Below are 25,626 nucleotides of genomic sequence, written 5' to 3' on the forward strand. Positions count from 1 at the left end.
GGAAACCCTGTAATGTCCTCCGCATAGCCCCGATCTTTCACGGTGTGACTTTCACATATTTGGCGACCTGAAGAAAGACATGTGTGGACGTTGGTTTCAGTCGGACGAGGAAAGAGTGGGTGCGGTTTTGGATCCGTCAGCGGCGGACTGCTTTCAAAGAAACAGGAATTGATCGTCTAATCTCCCAGTGAGATGAAAGTCTTAGCGCGTGTAGTTATTACTTTTGAATGGAACCATTCTACACTACTGGCCAGTAAAATTGCTACACCACGAAGATGACGTGGTACAGACGCGAAATTTAACCGACAGGAAGAAGATGCTGTAATATGCAAATGATTAGCTTTTCAGAGCAGTCACACAAGGTTGGCGCCGGTGGCGACACCTACAACGTGCTGACATGACGAAAGTTTCCAACCGATTTCTCATACACAAACAGCAGTTGACCGGCGTTGCCTGGTGAAACGTTGTTGTGACTCCTTGTGTAGGGAGGAGAAATGGGTACCATCACGTTTCCGACTTTGATAAAGGTCGGATTGTAGCCTATCGCGATTGCGGTTTATCGTATTGTGACATTGCTGCTCGCGTTGGTCGAGATCCAATGACTGTTAGCAGAATATGGAATCGCTGGGTTCAGGAGGGTAATACGGAACGCCGTGGTGGATCCCAACGGCCTCGCATCACTAGCAGTCGAGATGACAGACATCTTATCCGCATGGCTGTAACGGATCGTGCAGCCACGTCTCGATCCCTGAGTCAACAGATGGGGACGTTTGCAATCTGCACGAACAGTTCGACGACGTTTGCAGCAGCAGCATGGACTATCAGCTCGGAGACTATGGCTACGGTTAACCTTGCCGCTGCATCACAGATAGGATGTAATGGTGTACTCAACGGCGAACCTGGGAGCACGAATGGCAAAACGTCTTTTTTTCGGATGAATCCAGGTTCTTTTTACAGCATCACGATGGTCGCATCCGTGTTTGGAGACATCGCGGTGAACGCACATTTGAAGCGTGTATTCGTCATCGCCATACTGGCGTATCACCCGGCGTGATGGTAATGGGTTGGTTACACGTCTCGGTCACCTCTTGTTCACACTGACGGCACTTTGAACAGTGGACGTTACATTTCAGATGTGTTACGACCCGTGGATCTACCCTTCATTCGATCCCTGCGAAACCCTACATTTCAGCAGCATAAAGCACGACCGCATGTTGTAGGTCCTGTACGGGCCTTTCTGGATACAGAAAATGTTCGACTGCTGCCCTGGCCAGCAGATTCTCCATATCTCTCACCAATTGAAAACTTCTGGTCAATGGTGGCCGAGCAACTGGCTCGTCACAATACGCCAGTCACTACTCTTGATGAACTGTGGTATCGTGTTTAAGCTGCATGGGCAGCTGTGCCTGTACATGCCATCCAAGCTCTGTTTGACTGAATGCCCAGGCGTATCAAGGCCGTTATTACGGCCAGAGGTGGTTGTTCTGGGTACTGATTTCTCAGGATCTATGCACCCAAATTGCGTGAAAATGTAATCACATGTCAGTTCTAGTATAATGTATTTGTCCAATGAATACCCGTTTATCAACTGCATTTCTTCTTGGTGTAGCAATTTTAATGGCCAGAAATGTATGAACCCGCTCCCTATGACGGCTGCTCGATTTTAATTTGACCGGTCCGCATACGTCGAGGCGTGAGGCACATCGTGCTGAAATCAAGTTTCTAATTCAAAGAGTTCGTCCACCCATGTAGCACTCTCTCGTTCAGCATGACAATGCCAGTCCATAGATGAGCGTTGCGACATCTCCAATAACCGATGACTTGAGTTCATTGTCGTCGTTCATCCTCTATACAGTCCCGATATAACTCCATCCGATTTTCATCTGCTTAAATGTTAAAGAATACCTTCAAGGACTTCACTTTGATTGTGACAAAGCGTGGATGGATCAACAAAGTGAAACATTTTACAATGACAGTATCAACAAAACGGTCTCTCGTTGGCAAAATTTTGTTCGTCGCCAGAGTGACAATGTAGAGACATAAATATGTAAATATGAAGAATAAAAATGTAAGATGTCGACAAGGTTTATTTTATTTAAAAAGCTTTAAGAGTTTTATCATAAAAAAATTGAGGGTGTTATTTTTCAGCACGCCTTCCCTTAAATGAGATGTTGCTGTATCACACTGAATATACTGATTTAGAGTAATACTCATTGCAAAATAAAAGCAGACAAAAATAGCCATCTACTCTGGAACACTGTCTTAAAATTACACAAAAAATTATTGTAAGTGCGATTGTGTTTGCACTTACTCAAATAATATTTTTCCAGTTTCCCAGATAGAGCCAGACGTGTCGCAGTCGTTTGGAGCTTCCGTTATGTTCTCCGTTTGATTCATTGCTTTTAGAGCTGATGCCAGCACATAGCTGAAACAAAACATTACAGTTATCATTCATTATATGCCCATATCAATACCTTACGTCTTTAATTTTCATGGAATGCTTCTTAGTATGAATTAATAAAACCTCAGTATGTAAAGAGTATCTATCAGGAAGGAGGATTTAATAATTTGGATTCATTTTTTTTTTCAAATTACAGTTCAGAGAGTTCGAAAATAAACTTGAATTATTCACTCTGTGTAGCAAATAGCAGCGGTAAGGTATCCATTTTGTTGTTGTGGTCTTAAGTACAAACACTGGTTTGATGCAGCTCTCTAAGCTATTCTATCCTGTGCAAGCCTAGCATCTCAACATAACTACTGCAACCTACATCCTTTGAATCTACTTACTGTATTCTTCTCTTCGTCTACCTCTAGATTTTTACCCTCCCCTCCCCTCTATCAGCCGATCCCTTCTTTCAGTCAAGCTGTGCCGCAAATTTCCATTCTCCCTATTTCTATTCAGTACCTCCTCATTAGTTACGTGATCTACCCATCTAATCTTCAGCATTCTTCTGTAGCACCGCATTTCAAAAGCTTCTATTCTCTTCTCGTCTAAACTATTTATCGTCCATGCTTCATTTCCGTACGTGGCTACACTCCAGACAAATACCTTCAGAAAAGGCTTCCTCACGCTTAAAATTACATATGATGATAACAAATTTCTCCTCTTCAAAAACATTTTTCTTGCCATTGCCAGCCTACATTTTATAGCCTCTCTACTTTGGCAGTCATCAGGTATTTTGCTGCCCAGATAACAAAACTCGTCGCCTCTTTAACTGTCTCGTTTCCTAATCTAATTTCCTCAGCACCGCCTGATTTAATTCGACTACATTCCCATATCCTCCTTTCAAGACAATGTCCATTCCGTTTAACTGTTCCTCCAAGTTCTTTGCTGTCTATGAGAGAATTACAGTATCACGGGCAAATCTGTAAGTATTTAATTCCTACTCCAAATTTTTCTTTGGTTTCCTTTACTGCTTGCTTAATATAAAGTTTGAATAACATCGGGGATAGGCTAAAACTCCGTCTCATTCACTTCATAACCACTGCTTCCCTTTCATGCCCCTCGACTCATAAAACTGCTGTCTGGTTTCTGTACAAGTTGTACATATCCTTTTGCTCCCTGTATTTTAACTCTGCTACCTGCAGAATTTCAAAGATACTATTCCAGTCAAACATTGTCAAAAGCTTTCTCTAACTCTAAAAATGTTACAAACGTAGGTTTCCGTTTCCTTAACCTATCTTCTAAAATAAGTCAAAGGATCAGTATTTCTCCGAAATCCAAACTGATCTCCGAGGTCTGCTTCTACCAGTTTTTACATTCTTCTGTAAAGAATTCGTGTTAGTATTTTGCAACTGTGAATTATTAAACTGATAGTTTGGTAATTTTCATACTTGTCAGGAATTGCTTTCTTTGAAATTGGAGTTACTGAATTCTTCTTGACGTCTGAGGGCATGGATCGCTCACCAGATGGAAGAATTTTGTCATGGCTGGCTCTCCCAACACTCTCAGTAATGCTCATGAAATGTCGTCTACCCCTGTGGCCTTGTTGAGACTTAGGTCTTTCAGTGCTTTGTCAAATTCATCACACGGTATCATGTCTTCCATTTCATTTTCATCTACGTCCTCTTCCTCATCTCACTTGTATAGACCCTCTATATACTCCTCCCAACTTTCAGCTTTCCCTTCTTTGCTTACGACAGGCTTTCCGTCTGAGCTCTTGATATTCATGCAGGGCTTCTCTTTTCTCCAAATGGCTCTTTAATTTCCCTGTAGGCGCTATTTACCTTTCCCCTAATGAAATATTCTTCTAAATCCTTACATTTGTCTACTAGTCACTTCTGTGTAGCCATTTTGCACTTCCTGTCAATCTTATTTTTTAGACGTTTGTATTTCCTTTCGCCTGCTTCTTTTGGTGCATTTTTATATTTTCTCGTACCATCAATTAAATTCAATGAATTTCTAATAGGCCTTGTCTTTCTACATGTTTGATCCTCCGCTGCCTTCGCTATTTCATTTCTTAAAGATACCCATCCATCTTTTACCGTATTCCTTTCCCCTGTTGCCTAATTATCCCTCTGGAAATCTCAACAACGTACGGTTCTTTCAACTTATACGTGTTCGCTAGAAATAGAAGTCAAATATGTCAACAAATATTGGTGAAATGGGTGAAATATTTGTGATACACTATATGATCAAAAATATCTGGACACCCCCCAAAACATACGTTTCTCGTATTAGCTGCATTGGTACTACATATCAGCGACCTCCGTAGTCATTAAACATCGTGAGACAGCAGAATGGGGCGCTCCGCGGAACTCACGGACTTCGAACTGGGTCAGGTGAATGGGTGTCACTTGTGTTATATGTCTGTACGCGAGATTTCCACACTCCTAAACATCTCTAGATCCACTGTTTCCGATGTGAAGGTGAAGTGGAAACGTGAAGGGACACGTACAGCAAAAAAGCGTACAGCCCGACCTCGTCTGTTGACTGACAGAGACCGCCGACTGTTCAAATGGCTCTGAGCTCTATGGGACTCAACATCTTAGGTCATAAGTCCCCTAGAACTTAGAACTACTTAAACCTAACTAACCTAAGGACATCACACACACCCATGTCCAAGGCAGGATTCGAACCTGCGACCGTAGCAGTCCCGCGGTTCCGGACTGCAGCGCCACCGCCGACTGTTGAAGAGGGTCGTAATGTGTAATAGGTTGACATCTATTCAGACCATCTCACAGGAATTCTAAACTGCATCAGGATCCACTTCAAGTACTATGACAGTTAGTCGCGAGGTGAGAAAACCTGGATTTTATGGTCGAGCGAGTGCTCATAAGCCACACACCATGTCGGTAAATGCCAAACGACGCCGCGCTTGTTGTAAGGAGCGTAAACATTGGATGATTGAACAGTGGGAAAACGTTGTGTGAAGTGACGAATCACGGTACACAATGTGGCGATCCGATGGCATTGTGGGGGTATGACGAATGCCCGTGAACGTTATCTGCCAGCGTGTGTAGTGCCAACAGTAAAATTCTGAGGCGGTGGTGTTATGGTGTAGTCGTGTTTTTCATGGGAGGGGCTTTCCCCCTTGTTGTTTTGCGTGGCTCTATCATAGCACAGGCCTACATTGATATTTTAAGCACCTTCTTGCTTCCCACTGTTGATGAGCAATGCGGGGATGTCGATTGCATCTTTCATCACGATCGAACACCTGTTCGTAATGCACGCTCTCTGGAGGAGTGCTTACACAACAATAATTTCCCTGTAATGGACTGGCTTGCACAGAGTCCTGACCTGAATCATATAGAACACCTTTGGGATGATTTGAAACGCCGACTTCATGCCAGGCCTCACCGACTGACATCGATACCTCCCCTCAGTGCAGCACTCCGTGAAGAATGGACTGTCATTCCCCAAGAAACCTTCCAGCACGTATGCCTGCGAGAGTGGAAGCTGTCATCAAGACTAAGGGTGGCCAAGCACCATGCTGAATTCCAGCATTACCGATGGAGGGCTCCACGAACTTGTAAGTCATTTTCAGCCAGGTGTCCAGATATTTTTGATCACATAGCGTATGTGCGTACATGGGGAAATTCGTGGCTATAAAGCTCCTTCTGAATCCATGAGTCAATTTCAATCAGATTTGATAAATATATTCTTACAATCTGGAAGGAAATACTGTGGGCAGCAGCCTCCTACTGGGTAGGGGTTAATAACATGGAGAGAGAAAGGTGTGGAGGAGATGGAGAGGGGAAATGAGGACATGGAGACAGGTAGGTGGAGTAAGAGAGGGACAGGGAAAGAGGAGACTGAAATGGACAGAGAAAAGGAAGAAGAGGAGCTGGACAGAGAGATGATAGAGAAGGAATGGGCAAAAAGATGAAGGAGCAGGAGATGAATAGTGGGGGAGGGAAGAGTAGATGGACAGAGAGAGGGGGTGGAGGAGATGGACAGAGAGGGACACAAGTGGAGGTGGACAGAAAGTGGGGGGGTGGGTGGGTTGAGTGTAGGTGTAGGACAGAGAAGTGCATAAGAGGAGATGGACAGAGAGAGGGGGAGAAGGAGATGAATAGAGAGGGAGCCAGGAGGAGATGGACATAAACTGGGGAGTGGGGTGGGGTGGGGTGGAGGTGTAGGACAAAAAAGGGGGTCAGAGGAGAAGGACAGAGAGAGGGGGAGAAGGAGAAGGACAGAGAGGGAGACAGGAGGAGACGGACAGAAACTGGGTGGGGGGGTGGCAGGTGGGGAAGAGGTGAAGGACAGAGAGAGGGGGTCAGAGGAGATGGACAGAGAGAGGAGGAGAAGGAGATGGATAGAGAGGGAGCCAGGAGGAGATGGACAAAAACTGGGGGTGGGGGGTGGGGTGGAGCTGTAGGACAGAGAAGGGGGTCAGAGGAGATGGACAGAGAGAGGGGAAGAAGGAGAAGGACAGATATGGAGACAGGAGGAGATGGACAGTAACTGGGTGGCAGGGCGGCAGGTGGGGTGGAGGTGAAGGACAGAGAGAGGTGTCAGAGGAGATAGACAGACAGAGGGGGAGAAGGAGATGGATAGAGAGGGAGCAAGGAGGAGATGGACAGAAACTGGGGGGTGGGGTGGGGTGGGGTGGAGGTGTAGGACAGAGAAGGCGGTCAGTAGAGATGGACAGAGAGAGGGGGAGAAGGAGAAGGACAGAGAGGGAGACAGGAGGAGATGTACAGAAACTGGGTGGGGAGGAGGTGAAGGACAGAGAGAGGGCGTCAGAGGTTATGGACAGAGAGAGGGGGAGAAGGAGATGGATAGAGAGGGAGCCAGGAGGAGATGGACAGAAAGTGGAGGGGGTTGGGTGGGGAGAAGGTGAAGGACAGAGAGGAGCTGTCAGAGGAGATGGATAGAGAGAGGGGGAGAAGGAGATGGATAGAGATGGAGCTAGGAGGAGATGGACAGAAACTGTGGGGTTGGGTGGGGTGGGGTGGAGGTGTAGGACAGAGAAGGGGTCAGAGGAGATTGACAGAGAGAGGGGGAGAAGGAGAAGGACAGAGAGGGAGACAGGAGGAGATGGACAGAAACTGGGTGGGGGGTGGAGGGGGGGAGGAGGTGAAGGACAGAGAGAGAGAGTTAGGGGAGATGGACAGAGAGAGAGGGAGGAGATGGTTAGAAAGGCAGCAAGGAGGAGATGGAGAGAAACTGGGGGGGGTGCGGTGGGGTGGGGTGGAGGTGTAGGACAGAGAAGGGGGTCAGAGGAGATGGACAGAGAGAGGGGGAGAAGGAGTAGGACAGAGTGGGAGACAGGAGGAGATGGACAGAAACGGGGTGGGGGGGTGGCAGGTGGGGAGGAGGTGACGGACAGAGAGAGGGGGTCAGAGGAAATGGACAGAGAGAGTGGGAGAAGGAGATGGATAGAGAGTGAGCCTGGAGGAGATGGACAGAAACTGGGGGGTGGGGTGGGTGGAGGTGTAGGAGAAGGAGAAGGGGGTCAGAGGAGATGGACAGAGAGAGGGGGAGAAGGAGAAGTACAGAGAAGGAGACAGGAGGAGATGGACAGAAACTGGGGGGTGGGTTGGGGTGGGGTGGGGGTGAGGTGTAGGGCAGTGAAGGTGTTCATGGGAGATGGACAGAGAGAGGGGGGAAGGAGAATGATAGGGAGGGAGCCAGGAGGAGATGGACAGAAACTGGGGTGGTGGGGTGGGATGGGATGGAGGTGTAGGACAGAGAAGGGGGTCAGAGGTGATGGACAGAGAGAGGGGGAGAAAGACAAGGACAGAGAGGGAGACAGGAGGAGATGGACAGAAACTGGGCTGTGGGGTGGGGTGTGGTGGGGTTGAAGTGTAGGGCAGTGAAGCAGTTCAGGGGAGATGGACAGAGAGAGGGGGGGAAGGAGAATGATAGAGAGGGAGCCAGGAGGAGATGGACAGAAACTGGGGTGTGGGTTGGGATGGGGTAGAGGTGTAGGACAGAGAAGGGGGTTAGAGGTGATGGACAGAGAGAGGGGGAGAAAGAGAAGGACAGAGAGGGAGACAGGAGGTGATGGACAGAAACTGGGGGGTGGGTTGGGGTCGGGAGGAGGTGAAGGACAGAGAGAGGGGGTTAGGGGAGATGGACAGAGAGAGGGGGAGAAGGAGATGGATAGAGAGGGAGCCAGATGAAGATGGACAGAAACTGGGGGTTGGGGTGGGTTGGAGGTGTAGGACATAGAAGGTGGTCAGAAGATATGGACAGAGAGAGTGGGAGAAGGAGAAGGACAGATAGGGAGACAGGAGGAGATGGACAGGAACTGGGGGGTGGGGTGGGGTGGGGTGGGTAAGAACATTTAACATAACATTCTGGCAATATTTCATTCTCTCTATCCCGTTTTCACTCACTTTCTGTCATTCACATAAGTTCAGCCATACATGTTATACAATTGTTTCGATGGTTTGTGTTAAAATACCGTAATCTCTTCGTCTGATAACATAAAGACAAGATCGAATGACAAACTATTCTGTTTTCCGGACTATATATAAGATACATTCAGTTACAATGGACGTAGGGATATGTGTGTGCTGCAAGAACCACGCATTGGTAGGTCTCTCTTGAGCAGAAATTTGTGCTCATTGATGTCTTTATTTGCCATAGCTTATCATCCATCATTTCCAGCCACTCTTCTTCCCACTGACGCAAGCACCTCAAGAGACAGGCAGAAGAGAACATACAGCCACCGGATTGTCGGTACTCACTACAAGGTGCACAAGTGCTAATTCGTTCCCTTGGATGTCGTTACGCAGAATGTTTATAATGAGAGTACAGCACTTTTGTCTAACGAGTTACTATGTAACGCTTCAAATACGTGTAGTTTTGTATAAAAGCTTGTTTGGTTTTTAATTTAGTTACCTAGCATTTTACTATGCCCTTTTTCCTGTTTTTTTTTTTTTAGATATCATTCTTAATGACTTAATCATGATAAGGATTCAGAATCTGTAAGCATACCATTTAAGTGACATGAAAAAGAAACATATAACAAAAAACTTTTTTTCTGCCTTTAATTTTTTGTTGGGCCTCTGCTGCATTTTGTCGCCATTTGAAGGGTCGCACTTCCACACACCTAACGTAAACTACACAGGCTGCCTCCTTGTGTGGACTAAGGAGTGTAGGATACCACGGGGGAGAGATTCATTTGGTGCTGAACGCTTTCCTGATGTTCAAAAGTAACCAACAAGCTGTACAACTTTCTCAGCTGATAATCCGACTTGGGGGCGTCATTTTGGCGACTACCCTGTTTGTCAGTGAGTTGTTCTGTTTGTTAGTGGACCCAGGCTGGGAATCGATTAATCGCGTGGGGATAATAAGGCACTTCCCACTGAATAGAGTTTGTGACAGCTGGAGAGCAGAGAAAGATGTCTCTGGTTTAGGATGACAATATAGCACTGCTTAAGTGGGTGTTGTTGTCACTATTATGTATATATAGCGCTTGAGAAACCACAAACCTCTCCACTCAATACCTGGAACACTTTTGTGGCACTGGAACGATCCAGCAGCAGGAGGTGGTGCGTGAGTTATGATGCGCCATCAGTGAGACCAAAGCCTCTTACGGCAGTAGGTAAAGTGATCATATTATTGTACTGTATTGCATGTAAACTGCAGAAGCAATTACCTGAGTGTTTTGAACCAGGTCGGCACCAGATTAGATTAGATTAGGATAGATTAGATTAGATTAGTACTTGTTCCATAGATCATGAATACGACACTTCGTAATGATGTGGAACGTGTCAGGTTAATAAAAGGTGTCTATACAAGATATTACATTAGACAAAATATTACATGGCACTCAATATTTTTAAATTTTTGTGGGGTTTGAGGAAATTACCCACTTATTATATCCAAAAATTCATCTAATGAGTAGAAGGAGTTGCCATTAAGAAATTCTTTTAATTTCCTTTTAAATGCTATATGGCTATCTGTCAGACTTTTGATGCTATTAGGTAAGTGATCAAAGACTTTTGTGGCAGCATAATTTACCCCCTTCTGAGCCAAAGTTAAATTTAACCTTGAGTAGTGAAGATCATCCTTTCTCCTAGTGTTGTAGCCATGTACACTGCTATTACTTTTGGATCCGTTTGGATTGTTAATAACAAATTTCATAAGTGAATATACATATTGTGAGGCTACAGTGAAGATCTGTAGCTCTTTAAATAAGTGCCTGCAGGATGATCTTGGATGAGCTCCAGCCATTATTCTGATTACACACTTTTGTGCAATGAACACTTTTCACTCAGTGATGAGTTACCCCAGAATATGATGCCATACGAAAGCAGAGAATGAAAATAGGCGTGGTAAGCTAATTTACTCAGATGTATATCGCCAAAATTTGCAATGACCCTAATAGCATAAGTTACTGAACTCAATCGTTTCAGCAGATCCTCAGTGTGTTTTTTCCAGTTCAATCCCTCATCAATGCATACAACTAGAAATTTTGAATATTCTACCTTTGCTACCGATTTCTGATCGAAGTCTATATTTATCAATGGGGTCATTCCATTTACTGTGTGGAACTGTATATACTGTGTTTTCTCAAAGTTTAATGAGAGCCCATTTGCAGAGAACCACTTAATGATTTTCTGAAAAACATCATTTACAATTTCACCAGTTAATTCTTGTCTGTTGGGTGTCATAGCTATACTTGTATCATCGGCAAAAAGTACCAGCTTTGCATCTTCGTGAATATAGAATGGCAAGTCATTAATATATATTAAGAACAGCAGAGGACCCAAGACTGAACCTTGTGGCACGCCATTCTTGATTGTTCCCCAGTTTGAGAAATCACCAGTTTTTTTGCATATTATGTGAACTGTTTATTTCAACTTTCTGCACTCTTCCAATTAGGAATGATTTAAACCATTTGAGCACTGTCCCTTTCATACCACAGTACTTGAGCTTATCTAGAAGTATTCCATGATTTACACAATCAAAAGCCTTTGATAGATCACAAAAAATCCCAACGGGTGTCTGCTGGTTACTCAGAGCATTTAATATTTCATTAGTGAAAGTATATATAGCATTTTCCGTTGGAAAACCCTTCTGGAAAACAAACTGACATTTTGTTAAAACTTTATTTTTACAAAGGTGTGAAGCTAATCTACAATACATTACTTTTTCAAGAATTTTGGATAAGGCCATCAGAAGAGAGATTGGGCGGTAGTTGTTGACATCAGACGTATCCCCTTCTTTATGCAGTCGTTTAACAATGGCATACTTCAGTCTATCTGGGAAAATACCCTGCTTCAGAGAGCTATTACATATGTGGCTAAGAATCCCATTTCTTTCTTGGGAACAAGCTTTTATTATCTTGCTGGAAATGCCATAAATTCCATGTGAGCTTTTATTCTTGAGAGAGTTTATTATCTTCCTAATTTCAGAAGGAGAGGTGGGTGGAATTTCAATTGTATCAAATGGTGTGGGTAAGGCCTCTCCCATTAACTGCCTTGCTTCTTCTAATGAACATTTAGATCCTATTTTCTCTACAACATTTAAAAAATGATTATTCAAAATGTTTTCGACTTCCAGCTTGTTGTTTATCAAGTTTCCATTTGCTTTGATGGTGATGCCGTCATCCTGTACTCTTGGTTGTCCTGTCTCCCTTGTAATAATATTCCAAATTGTTTTGATTTTGTTATCAGAAGTATTAGTCTCAGAATATGATGCACATGCTTCTGGACTTTTTAATAACCTTTCTTAATGTAGCACAGTAGTTTTTATAATATTTGGCTGTTTCTGGGTCATTACCCTTTCTTGTTGTTAGATACAGTTCCCTTTTGTGGTTACAAGATATTTTTATTCCTTTAGTAAGCCAAGGTTTTTTGCATGGTTTCTTACAATTAGATTTAACTACTTTCCTGGGGAAACAGTTTTCAAATTCTCTTACAAGTGCATCATGAAATAAGTTATATATTAAATTAGCATTGGGTTCCTTGTACACCTCATCCCAGTCTAACTGCTGAAGATTTTCTCTGAAATTTCTAATTGTTGAGTCATTAAGTGAACACACAACTTTGGAGGGTAGTTTTGAATTACTGAATGGAGCTATGACATATACTGTGACTAGCTGAGCATCATGATCAGAAAGCCCATTCTCAAGAGGACAAGAATTTACGTTTTTAAACCTATCTTGGTCTATAGAAGTGTTATCTATCAATGTGCTGCTGTCCTTTACTACCCGAGTAGGAAAATTAATGACAGATGTGAAATTGAAAGAACCAAGCAAGACTTCCAGGTCTTTCTTCCTATTACACTCTTTCAGTGAATCAACATTAAAGTCCCCACAAATAATAATTTGCTTTTCCCTATCTGACAGATAGCACAACAAGGCATCCAAGTTTTCCAGGAATAAATGAAAGTTTCCTGAAGGGGACCTATATACTATTACAATTATAAAAGAGCCCTCCTTCAGTTTAAGTTGACAGGCACATGTTTCTATATGTTGCTCTAGACAAAACTTTTTTGTAGTGATAACTTTTGACATATATGGCAACTCCTCCTCCCACCTTATTCTCTCTACTCATATGTTCAGCTAGTTTATAACCACTGATATTTACCTTTTCCATGCCAGACACAATGTGATGCTCAGACAGGCATAGTATATCCATTACATTATCAGATTCAATGTCATCTAAAAAAACCAGGAGCTCATCTACTTTATTCTTCAATCCCGGAATATTTTGGTGAAAAATGGCAACATTATTTTTTACTTTACTTTTGTAAGAATGTACTTTTTTCTTTAATTCACCAATATTTTGGTTAAATATGGTAACATTATATTTCCTGTTGTGAGAATTTTGTGAGTTTTGGACCTCTTTAGTACCTGCCTGCCTGAACTTCTCATTGGAGTCTTATACGTTTTCATAAACGCAGTAAGACAACAAGTTTGTTTGCGTAGCCATCTTCCGCAGCAAGTTCAGAAACACTTGTTTTGTAAATAAAACCACCTAGTCCTGCTGCCACTTTTTTTCCCAGGCGCGTTTCACCTTTTTCTTGTTGTAAGGCATCATTAATGGGATGATGGGCCCGGACCAGAGTTAAGATCAACCAAGTGATAGAGAATGTCCTAACTGCAAAAGGACATCTGTGAATTTAGAATGTGTTTCTTGTAAACAAAAGCACTGGAATCGCCCTGTGTCCTTAAACACTTAATGGTATACTACAATAAGGAAGCAATATGTGTGATGACGATTTTATTTTTATTCCCCATAATCCTGTTATCAACTTGGGTCATGTATAACAGATGGAGCAACTGCATGAGGGGCTCCATGGTTCCAAGTCAATAGTGTTTGAAAATGCGTCAAATAAAACTAAGATTGAGACATCTATCAGCTTATTAGGTATTTTGTTTTTAACCATAACAGATATGCTAATAGATCTGCCTTTGGCTGTTACATATACTTGTGATATATGTAGGTTTTGTTCGCTGGTTGCTGTAGGTCATTTGCTTTGTGAGTGTACTTGCCAGTGTAGGTCTTTTCGCTTACATCAGTCTTAATCAGCATGCTAATTCCTGCTCCAGTTCCTTCACAATAGCAGTGGATTATATTGAAAGGGTGGGCGACATTTATGCTTTATATATGTTTTATGTATTATGTGTCTTTGTCACCTTGCTATAAGGTACACACTTAGTCTCTCTAGTTTCCTGGCTCCTTTACACTCTAAGTAAATAGGTGGATCCTCACTCCAGAGAGTGCCAGCACACCATGGTTGATACACACCGATGGAGAGTGACGTCAGGTGCCAAGTTTCGGAACAGTCCTGCTCTAGTTTCTGCATTCTTTCATGCAAGTGCGTTTTGTGTGGAACACTGGTATTCAAAACATCGAGAATTTCACTTCACCTCTTTCTTCTAGTTTATTTTAGATTCATGCGCGTTTAGTGCACGGTTATAGCCATAGCAGCTGCACGATTGTTTCATGATTCTGAGTGAGCTGTGGGAAAAAATGGGAGAGGAAGTTAGTCACTACTTACCTGGGGAGATACTTGATGCAGTAGGATTTCGCCAGCTTAGAATCAGCACCAATGGTTGAGCGCTACATAAGCAGGCGCTGGGATGATTGCAGCAGCGGGGTACCCTGTCTGTACAAGGGAGTGGTGCCTGTGGATACGGGAATATCTCAAAAAATGTAGAGGCAGACAATGCTTGTATTTCGACCAGGACACGTAATGTCTTTCAGAGGACGCTTTTTGGCCATAGAAAACATAAGTACAGTTTTTCGTTAGGTGGACGCTTTCTTCGGTCACTGGATGAAAATATTTTCACTGAGGTAGCATTTGTCTACCTTGTGTGAGAAAAAGACGTCACTTTGTGCTATGCTTTGTTTTCTGTTTTGTTGGGATGGAAAATGCTGGCCTGGCAGCGAGGCTGGGAAGAGATTTGAGCGCTCGTTTCTCTGTGCATGGGAAAATGTCGATAGGTAGGAGATGTAACGTAGGTATTAAAGTTTCTATTGTACAAAACCTTTGGCGCTAGCCCTCTGTTTGGTGGAGGAAGGTGCACGAAATTGTAATACTGAACTCTGGAGCGAAGAAGTTGTTGTGTCTAGGGAGATTATGCGGTAAGCACTCTTAGACTGAAGTTGTCTCGGATCTTGACTTTTTGTGCTCTCTCTGGACTTCGAAAATTTCTAACTGATGAACTGCGGAGGTGGAAGAACATTGGAGAAGAGGATGATCTGGCCATCCTATAATTGATATTTTGGGCTCATCCTATTGTGGTAATGTTTGTCTTGCAGATGTAGTTCCCAGCCCATAACTGGTATCTTTGGCACGGGGTTTCGAGACTTTAGGCATGATCAGACTATGGGTTGTATTCAGTTTATAAGCATCATTCCATAGAAGTACGTGTAGCTCACCAGCGATTTATTGGGCAAAGCATGGTGCTTGGGACTATGTGTAACATCGTGTCAAGATTCAATCAACTACTAACGACAAATTCTGTGGTTGTCTTACAAATCCAGTACGGTATTACAAATTTGCTCATCCATTACCAAAACAGTCTCGTCCCCATTATATCATACTAATTAACTGTGTCAATAATTGTGTGTGGTATGATTTCATTATTCCATCAGACCTCATGATATCAAATTGCTGTACCTTGTTGATCTCAAATGAGCACATATGGAGAAAATCAATGTTATAATGCAACTGGCCCTAGTATTAAATTAAATTACTTAGAAATTCTAACCATTTAATGATAATGTAGAGGTACCGACACCATAACCCAGTTACTTGGGCCTATTTTGACAGTTGGGTTCACGCGAACTGTCTGTTTCACGCAGGTCCAGGTGAAGTGGACTCTTTTACCGAAATATGGTCCGGAGCTCGCTTGTTATCTCGCATTAAAATGGCTTTCATCTGCCTTTTCTTCTGCTAAGCAAGCAGAATTCATGTTAATTGATTAAAGACATTTTTGATTATTGAAGAAAATTTACTTCAGGCCAACACTGATACAATTACTATGAGGTTTCTTAGTTGAAAGCAAATAAAAAAAAATAAAGTGAATTGAACCTAAGTTGCTGGCACAATCATTAATATATATTTTCTTTGTGTGTTTGTGGGTTCTGGTCCACTCTAGCTTTACTTGCAGCATTGTATCGTCGGATTCAGCACTTTGGAGAAATTTTTGTTGAGCTTTGTAGTAGTAGACATAAGTAGCAACAGGAAACTTGGCTTACACTAATGAAAATAAATTTATCTGGGACAGAAGTTTAGGCGAATCAAGACAACGAGTCAGAGCATGGTTAGAAGAGAGATAGAAGTGGTAGATAAGAGTTGTGTAACTGGTCATAGTAGGAGAGCCGGGCGTAATGAAATAAGTGAACATGATCGGCTATTTAACATTGGGGATAGAGCCGGAGTAGCGGACAACGAGTGCACAAAGGGTGTGAGGCCAGCGCAAAACGGGGAAGAGGGGATTGTTGAGTGCAGAAGAGGATGTAAGGGCAGATTTTCTTTTATCCAGTAATGCTCAACTGAATCAGCCTGGCACATTGATAGTCCCCCCCCCCCCCCCCGCCCTGCTCGACGTCCTACTCGACATCATGATGCAGATGTGTCTAGAATCGAAGACAGGCAAGAGAAAGGAACGAAAGAGTTGCTGCACGGACAAGGGGCGGGACTAATAGAAATTGGGTTGCAATTAGAATAATTCCCAAACATGCAGCAACAGATCAGTGAGGTGTAACGTCGACAGCACACCGTAGAGAGTAGAACGGGGACTGTATAATAACAGTTGGCAGGTTCAATGAGACAATTAGCAAAATTCTGGATGAGTTCTAGAAGAGATTGTGCGAAGTCATGGAGCAGCTCAAGATTAGCAATCATGAAATCTTGACTGAAGTTCTATGGAGTACGCACAGGGGATCAGGTGGCACCTGTCCTGTGCTAGCAACTGAAACAGCTGAGGTGCAGAAATTACTTGCTTCACCCAGCAGCAGGAATATATTAACAGAAGACAGCGACAACGGGATGCAATCTTGGCAAGAGGTTATAGAAAGTTACACAGGTATTAATACTGAAGGAAGGTACGAGTGGACTGCAGTGAGATTCGCGCTCTCCAAGTAATTATGCGATAGGAGCAGGGCAAACCAGTTGTGAAATAGTGTACGGGAGCACTCCCTCACATCATGTGAACTAGAAACAGATCTTCACCCAGTAGTTAGTAGCGGAACCAAATCATCAGAGGACGAACAATTTGACTATAAGCATGTCCTCTCACAAGGAGCCCCTTGCGTGCGAGGTCGCAAAAGGCCAATGACGTTTACGCCATTCGACGCCCCACGTATTGTCTACCATGCAACCACAAAATTGGCTGCTAATGGCAACAGAGGGCGGGACTGAAGCTATCCAATGGTGAACACAGTATGGGGCTATGGAACGCAGCTGAGATGCTTAGTCGATGAGGAACTCACAACAGTGCTACTGTGCTAGTGGTGTTGATACAAACCAGAGCAATGGCAACGGTAAACAAAGCATACATTGCATTATATCTTCAGCAACATTTGCCGAAGTTAAAATTTCGTCATAAAGGAGCCCAAGGAATTTCGCAGAGTCACAAAGAAGTCGCAGATGAAATATTAGCGTTTCTGCACGATGAGTCAATGGAAAGTGTGTTGCCGTATATGATCGACTATGCGGACAAGGCACACGAGGAGTACAACGATGACGAAACGCGGTTAACAAGTGACTGTGATACTGAGGCATGTGTCGAGCCATGCAGTTCATCGTCCATGTCGAACAGGGAGCCACAGGCCCCATATGCAGTGAAACGTAATAAGGGCCAATCGTTGTCCAAGGAGCGGGTAATAAACATAATTAAACTCACGGAGGATCATCCGCAGCGTAGTAAAAAAACAATTATGAACCGATTTCGAATACGCCGTAGGCTTACATGAAGTACCAATGTGTGTATTGAAACAATGCATAGGGATTATACAAGGCCGCTTAACAAATATAATAAATGAACCCTTCATATCAGGGACATTTCCAGAGCAGTTAAAACAGGCAAGAGGTGTACCTTTGCTTAAGAAAAGTAATGCAGAAGACATAGAAAATTACCGGCCCATTTCCCTGCTGTCAGCATTCTCAAAAATAATAGAAGCAATTATGAAAGACAGATTAATAAATTACCTGAAAAAATACAATCTTTTAAGCGAATCACAGTTTGGTTTCCGAAGTGGCAAAAATACGGATTCAGCCATAGTAGAATTCACAAAAGTTGTACTTGATGCTCTAGATAAAGAGGGTGTGTCACAGGCATATTTTTGGATCTTTCTAAGGTGTTTGATACAGTCGACCACAAGAGTATCTTAAATAAATTAGAAGCATTAGGAATAAGAGAGGAAGCTAATGATTGGTTTCGATCATACCTAGCAGATAGGGTACAAGGAGTAGAGATAACACATACTTCAAAGTAACATATTAGGACCAATACTATTCCTGATATACATCTATGACTTTCCCAGTAGTGTTATTCATGGTGAAGAAATTCTCTTCGCTGATGACAGCAATATTACAGTCACTGAGAAAACAAGGGGACTCCTTGCTGAGAAAGCAAATGAAACTCTCAAGGAAGTTTATGATTGGTCAATAAGCAATAAAGTGACATTGAACATAAAGAAAACTAATGTCATGAATTTCAGTTTGAAGAGGAAAAATGACAATGTTAAATTAAATGTGGATGGTACCTCTATAGAATGTGTAGCAAATGCAAAATTTCATGGAATGTATATTGATTCTCAGTTGAAGTGGTGTGAACACACAAAGGTACTTGCAAACAGAATGTCATCAGCATGTTATGCCCTTAGAATCTATCTTATCATCAGTGTGTAACACGCAGTGTCTTTTAGTTACATATTATTCATATGTACACTCAATTCTTAGCTATGGAATTGTTTTTGGGGGAACAAACGCACAAAATATGAACACAATTTTCAAACTCCAGAAAAGAGCCATAAGAATAATAACCAAAAATACTAGTCGAGCTCATTGTAAAGATCCGTTCAAAACACTGGGGATTTTAACTGCTCCATATGAATACATTTAGCAGTCAGTTGTACACATCAAAAATAACATTGGTAAATACTGCACAAACAGCTCTGTCCATGACCATGCAACAAGAGATAGACTCAACTTACATTTACCAAGAAAAAATAAACATAAAACTCAAACAGCATTTTCTACCAAGGAATAAAACTGTATAATAAATTACCAAAAGAGATTAAAGGAATTGCAAAAATACACTTATTTAAAAAGGCAGTAGTGCAATACATTTTATACATTGAAGGATTACGTAGATAAAATAGAGTAGAGGTTTGACAAAAAAATGCTATACAAATAAATAATAATGATTTTGAAACATCCAACATTCAACATAACATCTTCACTTTGTTTTTTTCCTTCTTTTTTCCTTTCTAGAAATACGTACCCCCAAGCTATGCATGGCACAATACTAACACCTCTTCCTTTTCTGAGCTCAACATCTCACTCATTATGGAGGGATGCTGACTTAGTGGTTCAGTTTAGCAAATGGGAAGTTTCTGTACAGAAAATGGCCCAGAGATCACCACTGGGTGTTTGTGTGTGTGTGTTTGTGTTTGTGTGTGTGTGTGTGTGTGTGTGTGTGTGCGTGCGTCATGAGTTAGGTGTTATGAAACAATGTGTGTATAGTGTGTGCAGTGACTGATAGTGAGATATGAGTGAACAGTGTGGCATTACATTATTAAATAATTTATTTGTAAAAATGTTTTGTATACCAGGAGTAAATATAATGATTGTCTCTAACTAGAAGCCTGTAAATACATGCGTATACGAATTAGCTTATTTTAAATTGGTCTAAATACTTTGACATGTCCTATATCCTTGTAAAAAGAGATCTACGGATGAATAAAGCTACTGCTACTACTACTACTACTACTACTACTACAATATGAACGTCTAGTGCAGAAAAAAACTATGGATATTCGAGACAGGACAAGCCGCACTTGTTACAAAAACTGGTGTTTTCAAGTTTCAAGGATGCTCGATATAACATTCAGGATGTGCATGATAGTGATCTACTACGCTATTCACATCAAACTATGCGTGACATAGATTACAGTCATTTCAAGCAGTGGACGGTTGCATAACTTTAAGGAGTGCTACTGAGTTGGAAGGCGTAAGATAACGAAATTTCAAACAAAGCGTGAACTTGACGATGCACAGCAAACTGCCGAATCGGCCCGAAAATTTGCAGATCAGCTAAACAAACTTATCCCATCGTTCAGTAAGGAATTTGTTTTCAACTCTGCCCAATCTTAATTTGAAGAGGAAATGCCTATGAAAAGAACACTGGAAATTAGAGGCAACAAGAGAGTTGTATGAATATCAACTAACATCATTGCCTTAATGCATTCTTAAACAAGTATGCCGATTGTTAGTCTCGTTGGTAAATTGGCTGGAATATTATTTATTGTGCTGCGAGAAGATGGAGGTGCGCTGGTCCCTACGATTTTTTCTCGTGTGGATGATCTTGCAAAGACAGTAGGGGATACTTACGTCACAGCAAGCAGTAGTGGGAAAGTGGGTGTAAGAGATCTGCGACTGTGGTATGAGCATTGCTCTTGGACAATAGATGGTCAAAATAACTTGCTTTTGCTTGATTCCTAGCCTGTGTACAAAAATCATACTCCTTTAGAGCAAGCTATCCCCCCTGAAAAGTGTGTGACATTGCAGTTCATACCACCTGGAACTACTGGACAGATTCAGCCTCTGGATGTTGATTTTTTTCCGTACCTATAAAACATATTATCGCACTATCTGCAGCTACGCCTTAAAGGACGGCTAGTTTTATGATAAGCTCCACGTCAGATTGCTTCGCATTCAGTGGCATGCCATCACATTCCATCAATTCTCATCATTCCGTTACACCAATATGATTCTATACGTATTCTTTAAAAGTGGATACGAAGCTGAACGTCGTGCACAGTTTGTAATATCCAAGGAGTTCGCCTTCGATCTCGATGGTGCGAACCTTTGTGATCACTGTGACGCGATACTTTTCATTCGGTGCTCGTAGTGCGAGTTAATGATTTGTTTTGAACATTTCTTGAATGTTGACGATTTCCATTGTGTGAAATGTAATACATACAACCCATTGAAGGTTGATCTCTGTACCTCCCGGACACTTGTTTTCTGTCGCCCTCCTGATGCACATGGTGAGCCATTGGCAGCTAATATTTTTCCTGTATTAATTGTTACTACAACACTTTCAAATGAGCCTTACTCAAGGTTGAACTTGCGAATCCCACTCATTGTCATTCAGAAAGTTCCAAACATTTAGACAAATCGGTACAACATTTCATTCTAAAGCTTGAGTATTTTCGTTGACATCTACACGGCCATTGCACCACTGTCTAGAATTCATGTGAGGGTAACTTTTGGGGAGATCCACAACAGTAATGCATTCGACGACATCATATCGCAGCACTTACAAAGAGTTCACAGACGGCGTCCTGCCTAATTACTGGTCATCAAAGGTACAAGACAGAGTACTAGAGGACATTCATTATGATGGAGTTGAACCTAACAAGCTCATGGTTCTACAGTCCAGAAAAATACTTAGAAACTCAGTTTGTGAATACTCCATTTAGCTTGGCTGAATCAATCCGACTTTGCTACGTTAAGCTGGCACGGAACTACCAACAAACAATGGTAGGGAGATGCAAAGAGCACATCGAGGTGTTCAAATCGCTGTTGCAAGAATTAGAATATATACAGGTCATAAAAATACAGGAAATTGTCTGAGGGAGCCAGAATGGCATGTAATGGTACCTCAGCGATTCTATAACGAGTGAAAGAATGAGCTCTTCCAATCTTTTGGCCGTATGCACTGTTGGCTGTATCAACAAAACTAGTGCAAATGGAATGATTATCGTGGCAACGAGGGGTACATATCTGGGCCAGGAGCTAATGGCCCCAAAGGTTCCATGCTGCCAGTTGAAGTCGTTGATATTTCTATCTCCTGCCCCGAGAGAGATCAGAAATATAATAATCCATCCCTGAAATGACGGGAGGACGACATGAATATGTTGGAGGCAGACGAAACCATGGATTTCCTCGGAACAATCGACATAAATTTATTACATTTTAATGTTATACTAGAGGCACTGCTGGAGCAAAAGGAAAGTGAGGAGTGAGGGTGCCTGGACTATATACCCAGCGATTATTGTTTCAATAGGGAGGACCAGCCTAGTGGCGATCTTAGATAGCAGCAGCCTGATTTCGGCCATATCTCATACCACATTAAGGAAGTGTTCTGCCAACAACGAATGTTCAGTGCTGAGACTGCAAAGGACGTAAGCGCATGGGGTGGCAGCTGGAAACAGTGACGATGCGAGTCGGCAGGTGCTGCTAGATTTTATGTGCCAAGAAGTAACATAGACTGGAATTTTCCTGTGGTAGGAAAGTTCTCTGTTACCGTCGTATTCGGTATGGATTTTATGTGTGAGTAACAAGGCTGTTTGGACCTGGGACACAGAGAGATAGTTTTGGGGAAGCATGTGCCAGTGTGCATAGATTCAAGGAGCACATAACTCATGCACAAATTCCACCTAGTTGTCTAAAATTATGTGTCGAAGTTGATGCGAGTGATGCCGTTGTGTGGAGAATTGCAGTGCTGCAGCAGGAGTGCCACACAGAGGCAATGGATGAACAGTTAGGATTCAGAATTAAAAAAAAGTTTGATGGAATCCAGGATATCCGTCTGCAGTATAAAGAGGGGCTATCAGGAATTTTGTGGGAGCATGCGACCGTATTTTCACCCTCACTAGGGTCCAGAAGGATTTCCAGTATAAATTCAAGTTAAAAGAACACACAAAATTTCTCGTACGTCCTTAGAGATACTGCTGGCCTACTAGCGGAAGGGTTCGGAAGAGATCCAAGCAATGCTCGATCACACGATGGTTCAAATGGCGATTTCATTGTGCAACTGTGCACTTGTTGTTGTTCTGGAAAAATATGGCACAATTCGACCAGACTTGGACTCATGCCAAATTACGAGGACGTGCTGAAAAGTAAAACCTCTCAATATGTGAAAACTCTTTAATTTTTTCATATAAAACAAACTTCATTAACATTCTAAATCTTTATTTCTCAACATAGTGAACCTGGCGACTAACACATTTATTTCAGTGAGAGAGCACTTGGTTCATACCGTCACTGTTGCATATTTGACTTCACTGACAAGCCCACAATTCACCTCGGCTTCCACCACGTTATCACTATCAAAATGAAGTTCTCGAAGGTAATCTTTGAGATTTAAGCACATAAAAATCGGATGGAGCTAAGTCGAGACTGTATAGAGCAGGGGTTCCCAACAAAATTTTCTCGAGGACCCCCTCATCGAGCTTGATTGGTACCTTGTCATATCACAGTATCAAGTACCTAAAAAAGCCAAATTAAGAATCTTTTTATACGTTTTCTATTTTTGGTACTTAGAAAGAACATTGACATATTCATTATTGAAAAAATATTGAGCTTAAATCTTTTTCAATTTAGCCATCATTGTAATTGTTAAATTTTTGATTATTGCTCAAAATATTTGTCTTCAAATCTGGGTGTTTAGTACAACAAACTCCTTAAAAAAATAAAAACTGAGTACGAACTGAAAATTACAGGAAAAAACTAAAACTGAGTGTATTGGTTTTTCAAGTGTACCACACTTGAGATTGCATTGAGCAGACATGTGTGAAAAATAAGAAAACACTAATTTCATAAAAGGTATTATTTATTTAAAAAAATACAGTTATAAAAGAGTACTCCATCAATACACAGTTAGTTTTAATTTTCAGTTCTTAAGGAGATGAGCTCAAACTGACCTTTGCGTCCATTACTTCTGAAATATTAGTTTCCAATCTTGAAACTTTCACTCTGAAATCCGACCGCACGTCGAGCCGATTCCTATATTTGTTTTCCATGAAACACATGGAAGAAAATGCTTGCTCACACCGATATGTGGTTGCAAATGGAAGGATCTTTTCAATTGCCTTATCTCCAAGTTTCTTGTAGTCCTTGCGTGTTGATGCCAAGAGGTCTGTAATTTTATCACCGATGAAAATGTTTGTCATCGTACCACATCTGGACAGATCCACAAGTTGATCTTGCTCTTCTTCAGTGAAGCCTTGGATTTTGTCTATTTCTTCACAGCTGAAGCGATTTCGAATCCATCTGTCGTAAGGGTCAGGTTCAGGGAAATACTCTATAAAAGTGGTGGCTAGTCTGCGTAGATGCTCGGCTACATTGATATTGATCTGGTCAGGCAAATTTTCCTCTGATGACTCCAAGAATTGTTTTAAAGTAGAAAAGTTGGTTTGTGACTCGTTTTCTATCCTTTACGCCCAGATCTGACACTTTTTGACCATAGCACTAATCTTATCCTCAACTTTGAACATGTCTACATTTTTTCCTTGTAAACTCAAGTTTAACACATTCAAGTGTTCAAACACATCAGCTAAGTACGCAACTGAGCAAAGCCGAGAAGTTAGTGAGAAAATCCGCGTACTTTGTATCAAGAAGGAAGACATGAACCTTGTCTCTAGGTTCCGTATGAATAAGAAGTTGCTCATGCTCACTGCCGATCTCTTTACACTCTAGGAAGACGCTAGACGCAGAAGTTGGCGTTCGCTAAGGATCTGCTCATGCAGGAAGCAGCCAAAACAAAAAAAATCGGTTATCATACGAAATATATTTAATATATTTTTTATTCTAATAGCATCTTGCGGATCCCTCTGGCATAGTTCGCGACCCCTGGGGGTCCGCGGACCACCTGTCGGGAACCACTGGTATAGAGGATGAACGATGACAGTGACCCCAAGGCGTCGGATTGTCGCAGAGGTCTCAGCGCTCGTGTGTCGTGTGGCCTTGTCATGTTGAAGGAGAGGGTTCTCCATGTGTGGTCTAAAGCTGCGAATTCGAAACTCGATTACAGCACGATGGATCTCACAGTCTACCATCATGGTATTATGACAGTGCTGGTCCGGTGAACTGTGGATGTTCTGAAGGAAATATATAGACAATCGTTTTTTTTGTGGTGTAGATAATTAAATGCTCCTGATAGTTCAAAACTAACCTTATATAATGTCAGAATATGTGGAAGTTCACGCTGAAGAAATCCGAATTCAGACAAAGTACAAAGAAGAGAAACAACTTTGAATAGAAACTGATGAGAGCCAACAGGTGGTCAGCATGAACATTCGTAATCATCGCACTATAGCTATGTTTATGTTTGCACATAATACTTTAATACAGCATTTGACATACTGATATGTAGTGGTCTTCATTGATAATGAGGAGTTCACATGCAGTGTCAAGCGACTTGCAACACCGATGGACAACATGTTGTAAACATTTTAAAGCATAAGATCAGATGATGACAGCATTGATCTCTCGAAATTGGTTATCCAATAAAATGCAGTCTTGGCTTGTGAAGTTTCCTACAGTTACCATAAACTGCAGATCGCCCCCCAGATTGTAATGTCATGAATATAAAGTGTTTAGTTTAACACATCATTCAGTTAATATATTGTATTAAACGTTGTGTATATTGATTATTGGAACTTCTCAATTGCTCCAGCTATTTTACCACTTCTTCCATGTGGAGCTCCATGTGTTCCACCATTATATAAGATATTACACGAGCAAACATAGTA

General features: G+C 42.0%; 1 protein-coding gene across 1 annotated transcript in view; it reads right to left on the reverse strand.

The window, feature by feature from the left end:
- The window catches only part of LOC126184960 (glutamate [NMDA] receptor subunit 1), a 513,057-nt gene that overhangs the window by 156,000 nt on the left and 331,431 nt on the right, over window positions 1–25,626 (reverse strand). The window contains exon 8 of the mRNA XM_049927654.1: window positions 2,312–2,425. Within this exon, the coding sequence (XP_049783611.1) occupies window positions 2,312–2,425 (114 nt within the window). The remainder of the gene's footprint in view (window positions 1–2,311; window positions 2,426–25,626) is intronic.

This window comes from Schistocerca cancellata, chromosome 4, assembly GCF_023864275.1.
Source record: "Schistocerca cancellata isolate TAMUIC-IGC-003103 chromosome 4, iqSchCanc2.1, whole genome shotgun sequence".
Lineage (NCBI taxonomy): Eukaryota > Metazoa > Arthropoda > Insecta > Orthoptera > Acrididae > Schistocerca > Schistocerca cancellata.